This window comes from Chiloscyllium punctatum, chromosome 12, assembly GCF_047496795.1.
Source record: "Chiloscyllium punctatum isolate Juve2018m chromosome 12, sChiPun1.3, whole genome shotgun sequence".
Classification (NCBI taxonomy): domain Eukaryota; kingdom Metazoa; phylum Chordata; class Chondrichthyes; order Orectolobiformes; family Hemiscylliidae; genus Chiloscyllium; species Chiloscyllium punctatum.
Genome location: NC_092750.1, coordinates 24,824,977 through 24,840,824, shown reverse-complemented (window position 1 = coordinate 24,840,824; position 15,848 = coordinate 24,824,977). Strand labels below are relative to the sequence as shown.

At 37.5% G+C, this 15,848-nt stretch overlaps 1 protein-coding gene and 1 long non-coding RNA gene across 2 annotated transcripts in view; one reads left to right on the top strand and one right to left on the bottom strand.

Moving 5' to 3' along the window:
* LOC140483711 (uncharacterized) overlaps nucleotides 1–15,848 on the bottom strand; it is a 144,143-nt gene that overhangs the window by 75,414 nt on the left and 52,881 nt on the right. Inside the window, exons 5-7 of the mRNA XM_072582159.1 lie at nucleotides 15,624–15,731; nucleotides 10,490–10,605; nucleotides 7,849–7,982 (exon numbers count right to left, since the gene is read on the bottom strand). Coding sequence (XP_072438260.1) covers nucleotides 7,849–7,982; nucleotides 10,490–10,605; nucleotides 15,624–15,731 — 358 coding nt within the window. The remainder of the gene's footprint in view (nucleotides 1–7,848; nucleotides 7,983–10,489; nucleotides 10,606–15,623; nucleotides 15,732–15,848) is intronic.
* On the top strand, nucleotides 1,438–10,117 carry LOC140483712 (uncharacterized). Its single transcript, XR_011962019.1, has 3 exons — nucleotides 1,438–1,504; nucleotides 5,432–5,879; nucleotides 9,366–10,117. It is a non-coding gene; the product is annotated as an uncharacterized lncRNA (long non-coding RNA).

Sequence of the window (15,848 nt, the reverse complement as noted above, 5' to 3'; positions counted from 1 at the left end):
TAAGTAAGCCTTAAACTTTATGTACACCACTGAAACTTTTCAGTAGACAAAACAGCATGATCTTACATCACAATACTCTGAACAGACCAGGTAAAGTAGGATTACATTGTTAGCATCAGTACAAGCAAGGCAGTTCACATGTTGTTGGCAAAGTTGAGAACTGCATCAATATTATAAATCATAGTAACTGTACAATAAAACTTGAATTAATTGTCAAATGTCTTGATCAGTTAAACCTTTCACTTGCTTGTTTTGACACCCATTAAGCTTTAGAACAGTTTCAAAATACGTCTGATGTGACAAATAGCAGTTTTTTTGCTCCAATTGCGCTATATAAAATGTTTCGGAATTACTTGACAGTAGCATGTGACAGATGTATCAAACAATTATAGCATTTGCCTTGCAACTATCTAATAACTATACTATGTTAAGGAGATCCATCTGGACAGTTAAATGCAAAAAAAACTAAGAGTAATAGAAACTAATAAGACTTAAATTATAGATCAAAAGTGTGTCTGATTTATAATCAAAAACTTCATGCTAGTGTTTTTAAGGACAGAGAACGAATACAAGGAAACAATGTCCCACCATCAAGAAAAACCAAGTGAATAAACAGTCTATCACATTGACGACGAAATTGTAAGAATTGTTTCATTCATCTTTTTTTTATCTCCGAGGGTGAGTGACTTTGGATCACTGCCTCAGAAAGAGGTGAAAGCAAGGTCATTGAACGTATTTAAGGCAGAATTAGATCGATTATTTTTAGGCAAGGGAGTCAAATGTTATTGGATGGAAAAGGATGTGGAATTTGAAACACAAACTGATCAGCCATGATCGTATTGAATGGGGGAGAAGGGCCGAATAGCCTACTACTGTTCCACTTTCATACGTAAAAACAAACCTCTAAACAAATTCATACTTCTGTCAGATCCTGTATGGATTAGTAATAGAAGCATCCAACTTATATATTAGATTAATAATAATGTTAATGCAGGTCACCAAATAGTTTGGTGAAATGAAACAAACTATGAACCAATAGTTTGAAGAAAAATGAAAAACATTAGGTGTTAAATATAGATAAAACCTTAAAGTTTCTCTCACTGAATTAACCCATACAATCTTCATTCAATAAGTACATATATGGAAAAGCAGCTGTAAAATGTCACCAGTGAGAAATTGAAAAGGTCTCACTTAACACCAAGCTTGGAAAGGAAGGGCAATCTAAGATATAATTATGTATAGGAATGTAAACCTGGCCCTGTTCCTTGGGTAAGCTAGCAATGATCAGCTGGTATCTTACATACCAGGCGCCTGAAACAGAGGTCTTATTACGTCAAAGCATATTTCTGGATCACCATCACTTCCCCTACTAATCTATCACTTCCTCAGTTCCCTCCCAGAATGCTAGCGAGTTGCCAGACAAAAACATATGTCAAATCTGGAACAGGCACATTCACCCACACAAATAAATACAGCTGGAAGATTTCTCAGAACAAGCTGTTCTGTAAGTACACAGAAAACTACTCTGAAACATTTCACGTTTCCCACTTTTGTTGCTGATCATTGTTCTATCCGATATGCTTTTTACTAACGTTTGTTATATCAATAGATATATAATTTTAAAAAAGGATGTAGACGCAGTATGATTATGAACAGCCACCTTTTTAAAGAAAATAAACTCTTATTTTGAACATTAAAATTAGGTTTAAAACTGTAACGTGCCCAAATTTTCTTTTTTCCCATGGGCTCCTTGGTTAACCTTTGTCATCTTCCATGCTGATAACAAATCATTAAAACTGATGTTTATCACTGCTTTAATTTTTAGAAAAGAAGAGTAAGTTCATCAGGTGATATTTCAAAGGATGCTGAAGGGACTTAAAGACTCAACAAAAAAGAAAGAACATAAAATATATGAAAAGCTTATACTTTTCTGGATACTATAGAAAATTAGAAACTACATCTTTGAGGAGAGATTTGGGATGCTGTGCTATTTCTGGCCAAAAAGGTCAAAATATCAATAGAAATATTTATAATTCTCAAGCATTTTAATAGTGAATTCCTACTTTGGCTGAAGAGTTAATAAGCAAAGATTGTTAATAATAACCAGAAATTGGCAATGTAAGGACAAGGTTTAAGAGAAATTTCTTTACGTATAGTATCCTTGAAGGGAAAAGTGCATAACAATTGTGATGGTGAATGATAAAATATTTTATGTGGAGGTCAAGGTAATTTTGGATTGCTCTAGCAAACAGACAGCACAGACAGAAGGATTCAAATAGCCTCTTTCTGTGCTGTGAACTTTTATAATTTTAGCTCATATGAAACTCCCCGTATGCGATTAAAAGCTATAAACACTAGGTGCAAGGTTAACTCAGATTGTATTAGCTCAAAAATGTCAAAGGCAGATGATCACCAAAGAGAGTATTTAAATGCTATTCCCAGTTGATGGTCGGAAACCTGGGAGGCCAGGATTAAACACGATTTCCTGTGGGGAAGCAGCAGATTAATGACCAATTAAAATGTTAAATACTATTGCCAGCTGGAAACCTGTGGGCAAAGTCTGCTGACTGCAAATACTTTAAACAGCCTTCCAGACTGATGGCAGGAAACGTACATGCTAGGCTGGTTGACAACTAAATAAAATATTGATAATGCTTTATCTTTACAAATGTTAACATAAAAACCACAAGTTGAAAATCAAATACCAAGCCTGGCATGGAGAGAAGTACACCTTAAATAATTATACTGATTACTTTAAATATTCAATTGATACACAACCATGAACAAATCTAAAATGAGAAAAGAAAACCTTATACATTAGACCATTAACAGAAGAATGGAATTTCTATCCTTAAACCTAGGAATCTGGAATTAACAACTATAAAAAACAAAATTTATTTTTAAAAATTATTTTTTGCTAATATTCTTCCTTTATCAATAAATATAGGTAGAAATGTTTCATAACAAACATAGAAATTACACAAGTCTGGAACAAAATATTAAAACAAATCCATTTGCCAGTATTGAGATAGTCTTCTGAAGGTTCAATACTTTTATTCATTGAGGTCAAAGTCTTAGGCTAGAATTCTGAATTAGGAAACTGCCTGCTCCAGCAGTTCTGGGTTCTGACTCTACATAGACCCCAACACAATTTTCAAATGTAAATGAGCCAATAGGAATAAAACAGAAAATTGTTTCAGATTTCCGGCATCTGCAATCACAAAAAGTGCTGGAGAAACTCAGCAGATCTGGCAGCATCTGTCAAGAGAAAACATTCTGTGAAGGGTCCAGTAATCCTTCTTGAAAACTGATATTTGAATTGACTTGTTGTCATCACATTGAAAAGCTTTGAGTACAGTGAAAAGCTTTGTTTTGCGAACAGTACAGACAGATCAGAACATACAAGGACAGACAGTGGGTGATTAAGACAGAGCGAGGCATACAGAGTTATGGCTGCACATGAAGTGCCCAAAAGCAAGGTCACCATTACATTTGAAATTAGAGAGGTCCATTCAGCAGCCTAATAACAGCAGGAAAGAAGCTGTTCTTACACCTGTCGGTACGAGTGTTCAAGCTTCTGTATTTTCTGCCTGACTGAAGAGATTACTAACGGGGTGAGAGGGGTCTTTGATGATGTTGGCAGTCTTCCCGCTACAATGAGAAGTGTAGATGGAGTTCATGGTTGGCTTTTGTGATAGTCTGGGCTGTGTACACAAATTTCTGTAGTTTCTTCTGGTCCGAGGCACAGCCATTGCCGTACCAAGCTTTTATGCACCCAGATAGAATGCCATCTATGGTGCATCTATAAAAGGTTAGTGAGGGTCCTTATGGATATGTCAAAATGCCTCAGCCTCCTAAATTGTTGTCGTGCCTTTGTAACAGTTGCATTTATGCGCAAGGTCCAAGACAGATTGTTGTTTACTGTCACTAGTAACGAGGAAAAGGATTTCTGAAGAAGGGTCACTGGACTGGAAATGTCCTGAAATCTGTTTTCTCTCCACCAATGCTGCCAGAGTTTCTCCAGCACTTTCAGTGTTTGTAATAGGCTCTGGATTGAGTTTCATATCCAATCAGTAGCATTGTAAGGCCTCTAACTGTACACAGTAATATACAGTACACAAAAGCTTGGAAGGCCGTGTGCTCTTAGAAATCCCTTATGATGTCAGACAAGTACCCAGTTGCATCACTGAACACAAGACAAGAAAAAAATAGGAGGGTCAGATTACAACAGGATCTGGACCAGATGGGCCAATGGGCTGAGAAGTGGCAGATGGAGTTTAATTCAGATAAATGAGAGGTGCTGAATTTTGAGAAAGCAAATCTTAGCAGGACTTATACACTTAATGGTAAGGTCCGAGGGAGTGTTGCTGAACAAAGAGACCTTGGAGTGCAGGTTCATAGCTCCTTGAAAGTGGAGTCGCAGGTAGATAGGATAGTGAAGGTGGTGTTTGGTATGCTTTCCTTCATTGGTCAGAGTGTTGAGTACAGGAGTTGGGAGGTCATGTTGCGGCTGTACAGGACATTGGTTAGACCACTGTTGGAATATTGCGTGCAATTCTGGTCTCCTTCCTTTCGGAAAGATGTTATGAAACTTGAAAGGGTTCGAAAAAGACTTAGAAGGATGTTGTCAGGGTTGGAGGATCTGATCTACAGGGAGAGGCTGAACAGGCTGGAGCTGTTTTCCCTAGAGCGTTGGAGACTGAGGGGTGACCTTATAGAGGTTTACAAAATTATGAGGGGCATGGATAGGATAAATAGGCAAAGTCTTTTCCCTGGGGGCGGGAAGTCCAGAACTAGAGGGAATAGGTTTAGGGTGAGAGGGGAAAGATATAAAAGAGACCTAAGGGGCAACTCTTTCACGCAGAGGGTGGTAAGTGTATGGAATGAGCTGCCAGAGAATGTGGAGGAGGCTGGTACAATTGCAACATTTAAACAGCATTTGGATGGGTATATGAATAGGAAGGGTTTGGAGGGATATGGGCCGGGTGCTGGCAGGTGGGACTAGATTGGGTTGGGATAGCTGGTCGGCATGGACAGGTTGGACCAAAGGGTCTGTTTCCATGCTGTACATCTCTATGACTATGAATGGCCATTTTGCTTCTCGAGGCTTTGCCATTCAATAAGATCACAGCTGATCTGCTTGGGGCATCAGTTACAGTTTTTTGGCTGCCTCCCCTAAGCCACAACTGTCCTGTAGATTAAAAATCCAACAAACTCAACCTTGAATGTATCAAATAACGCAGCTCCCATTTGACTCTGGGGTGCAGAATTTCAAAGACTAATAACTTTGAGGCATTAATCAGATGCATATTTAGGTTGGAAATAATAAAGGGGTACCATTAAGGAGGACAACAGCACTGAGGATGATGTCATGCTTTGAGAACTGAGAGAGGGCAGCCTACTCATGATTTATTCACTCTGCATTCTGCAGGATATATCTGACAATTTTTGGGAGATGTCATGCATCAGAGGTGGAGTGCCAAGTTTGCACCTACTCTAAACAAGCAAGGAGATTGCTTTAACATCTGCCATGGCAAGACTAATCAGCCAGAAGAACAGGCTCAGGTGACTGCTCTATTTTCACATGAATGTCATTCAGCAGAGTCCTGCCAAATGTACTCAGTGGTTTGTTAATATGGACCATGTTGACCACTGTCATTTATAAAGTTGATTGCGATGGACCCTCCTGAGTTACCAATTCTCAACAATACCTTCTTCTTGTGTACCCTATGAGGGTGGCAGCTGATAAAGTGGAACAGCACAAACTTTGCCAAATTGCACAAAACCTGCAAAGTCATATCATACCTCCACACCATCCACACGTGCAGACAAAGTCACCTTGGAGGGGCAAAAATCTAGCTTGGAACAGGGAGCACAAGGTAAGCTGCACATGTTCCTGATGAAGGGCTTTTGCCCGAAACGTTGATTTCGCTGCTCGTTGGATGCTGCCTGAACTGCTGTGCTCTTCCAGCACCACTAATCCAGTAAGCTGCACATCAGCAGTGAGGAGAAAGCAAATTAAGCTGTGGACAGTCACCTTGGGAGGACAGACATAACTGTACTCCACAGATTGAAGATAGTTCAATTGTCATGTAGAAGGACAGTCACATTGTAGCATCAAAGGCAAACATGATTCTTATTGACAGATTCCAGCTGAATTGCGTAACAATAGGCAGTCAATTGAGCTGTGGATTTGACCTAAAACCCTAGCTCAACATACCTGAATATAAATTTAAGCCTAATAACTCGGTTTCTCCTTCCAAAAATGGCATTCAGAATTTCCACCATTTTGTTTTTTCTAAATTTCAGATTTTCAACAGCTACAGTATTTTGCTTTTGTTCAGCCTCTTGCTCAACTTTAACATAGTTGTAGTAAAGACAACACAAGCTACTTGTTACAAGAGATTTTGCAGTAATAGAAAAGCCCCTCACCCTTTTTGAAGTTATGCTTAAACTACAAAAAAGGACAGTTGGTTATTTAAGACAAAATGCAAAGGAAAACAACAGAAAATCAGGATTTTTCTATAATTGATAGATTCCACATTACCAAACATTTAGGTACAGGTTTAAAAAGATCTTTCTGGAGTAGTTGATTGTAATTTAAGTTAACATTCAATGCTAATTATCACAATCAGGTTTTTTTGATATAGTTAGAAAATTTAGACAACAGCTTAAATATATATGCTCACTAATAATAGTGACAGTAAGCTTGACTCTGGTTCCAAAAAGAAACAAAACTAGGAGCCAAAATTTGAAAACATAAATGATGATCAATATTATGAACTGCAAGTTACCATCAGTGTTAAGATTTAAATACTGTATTTGGAATGGTGCTTGGAATCACACTTTATAACAAATAAGTTACTTAGTCTTCATCCAGAAATAGCAACGTGATAGCTGGGGAAAACTGCAAGTCTGTAGATTGAACCCTTTCAACAACACGGGATCCTTGTGATTTAAGAGCAAGAGTAGGCCAGTTAGCCCATCTAACCTGATCTGCAATTTAATAAACCTGATTGTGGCCTCAAATCCATATTACCACCTAACACAACTACAGAGGTGTTTTTAAATAAAAGTACAGCTGATGAAACAACACAGAACGCTGGAGAAGCTCAGCAGGTTGTTAGCATCTGTGAAGAGACAGTGTTAGTAGTTTGAATCTGGTATGACTACTTCAGAACTCTTCTACAATGAGTTTATTTGTCTGGATGCTGTCAGGCTGAACAACTCATAGGTCTTCAGTAACATGTACAGCAGATTCACGCATCAGCCAGGATGATCAAAGCAGCCATAATCTCATGTGAATGGCAGAGCAGATTTGATGAGCCAAATGGCCTTACTCTGCTCCTACGTTTTGCAGTATTAATTACCAATATTGTTGGTGAAGGGCCCGGACGCTAACAATGGAAAACCAAATTTCCTATCTAGTCCTAACAGAAGAAAGAAGGCTGGGTCCAAGGCTTGGAGATTAATTCTTCTGTTTGCAGAAAGGTGCTCTGCTCTGAAGTGACTTGCTGCAAAGATGTAATTTTCAAAGATATCTTAAGATTAGTAGCCATGCACAACAAAGTGTTCTTTCCTGCATTCCAGCTAAGATTCTTTAATAATCAAAACAAACCAGTGAAATTTTTAATAAATGAATTGTTCACCTCAGTCTTAAAAGCCCTCATTATAAATTGCATATTTTTCACAGGATATGAAAAGCAGCCCAATTTATAATTGAGTCATAGTGATAAAAAGTCTAAATTATATTGTATAGACAGTTACACAATGACAAACGTAAAAAGCTCTCATTGTCAAAATAAAAAGATTCCTACCAAAATAAAAAATCTCATTTAATCAGCTCACCTGATGGCCATGGAGTGTATAGAGTAATTTCCCTTCCAGTAAATCAAGTATCTTCAGTGTTGAATCATTAGAGGCAGTGATGAGATAGTTTCCATTTGGATGGAAAGAAAGGCTGTTTACCACAGCACTGTGCACTGCAAGAAAACAAAAATTTCCTTACTAATGCTCTTCATTCTTTAAATTAAGTACCCCACAAACCAACATGTTGTCCAAATGGAAAAGCATTTTAGAATAATAACCTCAAATGACACCAAATTCCCCAATTCTTCCCCTAGAATAAAAGAGGATTTTCTACCCCTTGAAATTTAGAATTTGGCACAATCCTACAAAAGTAAAGCAAATGTCAATATACAATTTAAAATAACCTCGAAGAAATTATGGGATTACAGATGTGAGTTTAATATGCGATTAATGCTTACATCTAAATTAATGGAACAATTCTACAAGATGGATAATCTTCACTTGTTCAGTTGCTATCCTTCACTATCACAAACACTAATAGAGGAGCAAAAACTGAATGAGCTGTGAAGAGCATAAGGTCTGGTGGATAGGGAGACTTTCAAAATAGATAACACCTTTGTACTAATAATAACACATCACAAAGATATGCAAGTTACTGCAACGTAAACATGTCTTAAATTAGTTCTAAGATCTTCACTAAACCCAAAGTTTCTGGACAACTAAGAGCTATCTACTTAGAATGCACAACATCACTTTCACAAATTTTAATTTGTATTAACAATCAATGACATTATTCCTTTGAATTGTTAGTTACCAGGAGCTACAAGTTAAATCCAGTGCAGGAAAAATATCATTCTCATCCATTTTAATTTATTGTCTCCATAATTCTACATTTTTTTTTCAAAACCACACCTTTCCTAGAAATGGACAACTATTTCTATTAGTAGCATGGAAGCTACTTTTCCAAGGCATGTTAAAACTAAATTGCACAGTTGAAAAGGTTAAAAGGGAAATGTTAACAATCATGGACAAGTTCACGTATAAACTAATTGGCACTGTATGGGCATAGCATGCCATCTCTCTTGTGCAACAAAATGGCCAGCATGGGAGATGTCCACTGACACTATAACTTAACAAAAGCTTTTCATTTTCAGAATGTTCACATTTCACATTAAAATGGCACTTCAAAACAAAAATAACCCACAGAACCTAGTTTCACATAACAGACAATAATTTTAATGGCAATTAATTACAATTTTATTTAAAATGCATTTTAAAATAACTGCATCAGCCACTTTGATCAACACTTGGCATAAAAATTTCTTTATACAGCAGCTCTCTTATCTGCGCACATGTGCGCACACACACAAACAAACAAACTGGGTATGCACCAAAGACCCAATGCAATGTGCATGAAAACCTTTGACCAGAAGCAACACAGGAAACAAAAATGTAATTTCTTGAAAAGATCTATGCAATTTGTAACTGCTTTTATGAATTTGCGAATGTAAGTTTTAGTTGCATCAATTGGAAATTGTTTGATTTTCATGTTCAAGGGTAAGAAGACATACCAGCCCTTGTGATCCAGCAACTCTTGACCTGGAAGCAATACCACCTTGAGGTAAGTTGAATAAGCAATGAGCTCGCAAACACAAACAAGAAATACAGATACAAAGGATAGTTATAAACAGAGAAGCTGGAGGGAGAAGGCAATAGCACAAAGTTGCAAACACAAATAGAAAGCAGAAAGAGGAGCTCAGAATTCTCATGAAAACATGCAAATCACTCTCAAGAAGTTATCCATTTCCTTGTTTAACAGAAAAAGACACATGCATTCTTGGAAATACAGTGTGAACTCGCAAAAAAAAGCCTAAAACCTGGAAAGCTTTGCAAATAGTTCAGATATGCTAAACAGCTGGATATTTTCAAAATATTGAACAAACCATGAATGGAATGTAACTGTTTGTCACTTGTGAAGGAAATCTGAAAAAGACACTATCGAAACTGATATGACAAGTAGGAGTGGAATGATAAGTATAGCCATGCAACCCAACGTTGAAAGTAATCACATAGGCCTTCTGACTTAATATATCGAGTAAAAAACAGCATTTTGTGGATATCTGTAGCTACATAATGCTGAGTAATGAGTGGCGTGAATGCTTGTGATATCAGAATTACATTAATTATCTAAAGTGCAGTTTACCTTTTTTTGAAGTATCACTTGCTTATTAATATGTGTCATTTGAAGTTGTTCCAATTAGTGTATAAAGCTACAAAGTATAGAATCTTGTCTGCATTCTCTTCATATGACGGTCTTCAATAAACTTGTTCATTTTGATTTGTCAGTCAGTTGTACCATTTTTTCCAAGAATCATTTGTCAGAGTTCAATGTTTGATTTTGGACTTTCTCTCCTTAGTGTAAAGGTGGTATACAGAGTAATGTCTATGGAAAAACCTCTGTTAGATATTCATAAAAGATAATGTGCAAGTACACAATACAACTGTAAACTAACTTTCAACTCAATTCCTCAGACTAATTAAAATACACAAGAACAGGTATCGAAAAATAATTTAAAGATGCCATGTCTCATGGTTCAGTTAAATATCATAAACCTACTTAAGGTACTCATTATTTCAATCCCACTTGTCATGCATAACACAGAGAATATTATCTACTTACCTCGATAATGCTGAAGAAGCTTGTTTGTACGTATATCCCAAAGCTTAACAGTGCTATCTGCTCCTGCTGCTGCAATACATGTTCCATTGGGATGAAAATCTACATAATTCACAAATCTTTTCAGAAGGAAAGAAAACGTGTTTAGTCTATTTACTTCTCACATTGTACTCAAAAGGAAAGTGACTGGCCGATAGCAAATTTTATTTTAAGTGTACAGTGGATAACTTAACAATTGAGCCAAACTGTAAAAATACTCATGGCAGCTGGCAAGAATTTGAGGAATTAGAGTTAAATCAGTGTTTCTGTATGGTTTCCAAGTAATGGAGATGGGTAGCTAATTGAAATAACTAATGCTTGTGGGAGACAGGCCTTCCTCACGTGCAGGGGCCTCTCTATTGCAGGGTGGCTTTTTTGTTGCAGAAAAAAAAAGATGACTGCACAATCTCCCCATTGAGCCAGGTGAAGGTTATTTTTCCTCTAACCTAAGAGGCCGAACAACTTCGCCAACTCTGTATTTAATTTTATCACTTAGAGAATGCCTCTATTTATCTCACTCAGCAGCACTCAGCCCTCTAATTGGGTGTGCAGTGCCAGATGCTTGCCTGTCATCCTAAAGATGTCAATTTGGAAAATGCCACCACGAATTGCTGTGTTAACCTCTCTCCAGCAGTGTAGACTCATTTTGTACCAAAGTTATCACCGCAAACCCTGTGAGAAAATCCTGCACAATATGCTTTTACATTTAATACCTAATAATGAGATGATTGAAACAAATTTAAGGTACTTTTATCAACATGTCAATAAATGTTTATAGAACAAAACAATGTTGAATTTCATCACACACTGGTAATTACACACAAAGGCAATGAGGATGGTTGCTGGATAAAATTCAAACAATCGCATAAGTGGAGCAAATAATGGGACAAGATTTAGTGTGAACATAATGATAAGGATAATGTTGGTCACTTTTTAAAAAAAAATGCAAACAAGGCAGCAGCTACAGAGGAGTACCACTGTACAATTAAACACAAAAATCCAGATCCAAAAATCCACTGTCCCAAGGTGCCCTGTCCCTCCTCTGTAAGAAAATGGTTATCATCTCCTCTGTCAAAAATGCATTGAAAGGTGTGAAGTTGCTGGATTTGTATTGTCAGCACGGGGTAAACTTAACAGAGTAAGTTAACTTTTGTCTAAATATCCTTGGAAATATGAATGTGTTGTATCTTAAATACATTCGCAAAATCACAGTCACAGAAGCATTACAGTATATGAGGTGGTCTTTTGGTCCATACTGGCTGCACCATCTCTCCAAATGAGCATTGGAGATTCGTGTCATTCCCCTGCCTTTTCTCCATAACACTGCACATTAAATAAAACAAATCAACAACTGCCCTCTTGAAATGCCTCAACTGAATCCAACTCCACTGCACCCCCAGGAAGTGCTTTTGTCACAACACAAAATTAATTCAGCTGTCTCCAAGTATTTTGCACACCCTGATATTCTGTCCTGGTTTCCACACCCCTGTTAGTTTAATTTAAAGCTTCCTGAACAGCACTAGCCAAGTGCCCCAAAGGCATACACTTTGAGTTCTATTTGGATGCAATCGGTCCTGTTTGCACAAACATCATCCCCTCCAAAACCAATCCTAGTGTCTCAGGAATTGAAAATCTTCCCTTTTGCATTCTTTCCAACCACTACTTTTGTACTCAGTTGCAAGTGACACAAGAAGTAATCCAGAGAATACTATTTTTGAGGCCTGACTTGTTAACTTTCTACCAAATTTCCCAAATTCTGACTGTAGGACCACATTCCACTCCATGCCCATGTTGCTTGTACCAAATGCAGACCAATAGTGGTGAATTTCATAAGCTCACCACTCTCTGGGTGAAAAACTTTCTCCTCAGTCCTGAAAGGTCTATCCTTTATCCTTAAACAATGACCACTTGTTCTGGGATCCCACATTAGGGGAGCATCCTTCCTGCATCTACAACTTTGAATATAAAACAGTGCAGCACAGGAATGGGCTCTTCAGCCCATAACGCTGTACCAAACATGATTCCAAATTAAACTAAAAGTCCATTAAATGATCCTATCATACCTGCCTCCAGTACCACCCCTGGCAGTGCATTCCAGACTCCAATCACTCAGTCTGTGTAAAAAAACACTTGCCTCTCATGTTTCCTTTGAACTTGCCCCCCTCAACTTTAATACCTTTTTCCTAGTATTAGACATTTCAACTCTGGGAAAAAGGTTCTGACAGTCAACCCTGCCATCTCAATTTTATAGACTTCTATCAAGTCACCCCCCTCAGCCTCCACAGCTCTAGAGAAAACAACCCAAGGTTTTCTATCCCCTCCATATAGCTCATACTCCCTAATCTAGACAGCATCCTGGTAAACATCTTCTGCACCCTCTCCAGAGCTTCCACACCATTCCTGTAGCGTGACAACCAGAATTGAACGCAATACTCTAAATGTGGCCTAATCAAAGGCTTATAAAGTTGCAACATGTCCTGACTCCTGTACTCAATTTCCCGACTAATAAAGGCAAGTATGCCATCTGCTTTTGTTGCCATTCTATCTACTTGAATGACCAATTTGTCTCGTCCTGTTAGAATTTTACAGGATTCTTTGAGATCCTCTCTCATTCTTCTCAACTCCAGTGAATATAATCCTAACCAAATCAATTTTTCCCTGCAAGACAGCCCGTCATCCTAGGAATCTCTGCTGCACTCTGTCTATGTAACAAGAACATCCTTTGACTGGGACAATACATACATCCTAGACAGGCTAAACAAAGACACACACGGGAATTCCTAGAGGCCTGGCATTCAAACCGGAACTCCATCAACAACATCGATTTGGACTCCATTTACCCACCTCTCAGTAAAAGAACCAGAAGTGGTATCACCCATCACAACAAACTAAGACACATAAATAGAAAGCAGGACAGAACATCACCACTTCAACCAAGGCTCAATGATGATGTTGCCCAGCATGGTGACAAACATCTGAGAACAAATCTTCCAGCTCAGCGAGCAAAATTACAACCTGAACATCCTTCCCTGAGATAAGGAGACCAAAACGGCGCACAATATCCCAAGTGTGGCCTCACCAAATGCCCTGTATAAATTCAGCAGGGCATTCTCATTCCTGTACTCAAATCCTCTCACTATGAATGTCAATACACAATTTGCCTTTTAATTGTCTGCTGTACCTATATGTCTATTTTCAGCAACTGGTGCACGATGACATTCAGGACTTGTTGAACATTCCCCTCTCTCAATTTACAGCCAACCAAATAATAATCTCCCCTCCTATATTTGCTACTAAAGTGGACAACCTCACATTTACCCACAATGTTTTGCAGCTGCAAGGCATTGCCCACTCAATCTGCCCAAATCACACTGCAACATCTTTGCATCTTCCTCAGCTCATCCTTTAGCTTATAAAGTACCTCAATGTATGATAACTTACCAAACACATTCTGAAAATCCAAATATATGGCATCACAACTTTACCCTTTATCTATCCTATGAAAAGTGACTGGACAAACAGAGCCTGTATTCTCTAGAGTCTTGAAGAATGAGGGGTAATGATTGAAACTTACAAAATACTTAAAGGAATAGACAAGGTAGATGCAGGTAAGATGTTTCCCTGGTTGGGGAGGCCAGAATTTTAAAAAACGGGGATGCCATTTAGGTCTGAGATGAGAACTTTTCTTACACATAAGTTGGCGAATATTTGAATTCTCTACTCCAACAGGCTCGGGAAGTTCAGTCTTTCAGTATATTTAAAGTAGAGGCTAATCAATTTTTAATTGTCAATGGCATAAAGGATTAAGGGGAAAGCTTGGGTAAAACACATTGAAGTGTTTGATCAACTATTATTGATCAATTATTAATAGCAGTGCAGGTTTGATGGGCTGAATGGCCTATTCCTGTTCCTCCATTTCACAAAGAAAATCTACGTCTAACGTTAGTTTACCAGATATAGCATAAATCATTCTCCTTCAGTTTTATTTAGGACAGTAGTATTGTAAATTATAAATTAGGCAAATTCATTAACAAGATTAAGTAATATCATTAGAATTAGCTTTATTGTCACGTATAGTGACACGAGTACAGTAAAAATTTTACAAGTCACCACTTTATGGCGCCGTTTAGGTACAAATGTACCTAGGTACAGATTCTCAAGTATAAATTCTCAGGAAAAATAAAGAAATAAGAAGTCCAGCATTATAGACCTTGTGCCATCTTAAGTACAAAAGTACAAAATCATTGGAACAAATTAGAAAAATAAAGAAATAAAAAGTTCAGAATAACAGTCTTTCCCACACAGTCCATGCCTGCACCTAGCTTCACCTTGAGGCTTCCTAAGCTGAGAGTCCACTCTGCCAGGAGCCCACACTGTAGCCATAAGTCCATGATGACTTCATTCGATGCGCAAGGATAGGAGGTATGAAGAGAGGAGGAGAAAAAAAAAGAAAAAGACAGAGCACATGCACTCCAGCTGAGGTAATGAGGTGGAATCATTAATATAAAGGCAAAAACATAACTCTGGTTGAGTAAACATTTTCTTTGCAAAATAAAGAAAATAAACATAATCTCTTGTCTAAACTGCGGTCAGCCAAAGGAAATCAAAAGTTAAATACAAATGGCAGTACACCATTAATAAAATTCAGACCTAAATTCACTTATCATCCAATTGCATAATTAATTTTAACAGACCATCTCCCAATTACATAGTAAATTTTAAATGAAATCTATCCAAATGCTTTTGTAATGAACACTATCAGCACATACAATCTAAAATGTCACACCTGCTCATTTACCCCTAGCGGTGGTGTACTGAAACCCTCAATCTCTAGACTGGTTTATGTAAATCTTTGTTAACTCCAGAAATTTGCAGCAAATTTGTTAAAATGTACAGAAAGTACCTTCATCCAGGTTATTCCGATCAAAAGAATACCCACAAGTGACATCAAGAGTTTGGCACACAGGAAAATCATCACTGCAATCTTATGCTATTACTCCACCACATAGTGCATTGATGCAAGCAATGCAGATAACAATTATCAAATTATCAATACACTAAAAATTTATTTACAAACACACACAATTAAACAACTTACCCTCCATGTTCATAAAATGAATGAATACATTCTCTAGTAGCTTTATCCCAAATTTTAATCGTTTTATCATCACTGGCAGAAACAATGAGTCGCCCATCTGGTGAAAATCTAGAATTTAAAAACAAAAATTACAGAGAACCTATAAAATTTTCAACTATACACATTATTTTAGATTTTTTTATCAATGCAACTTGTAATGCAAATACCAATAGAAATTCTGTTGAT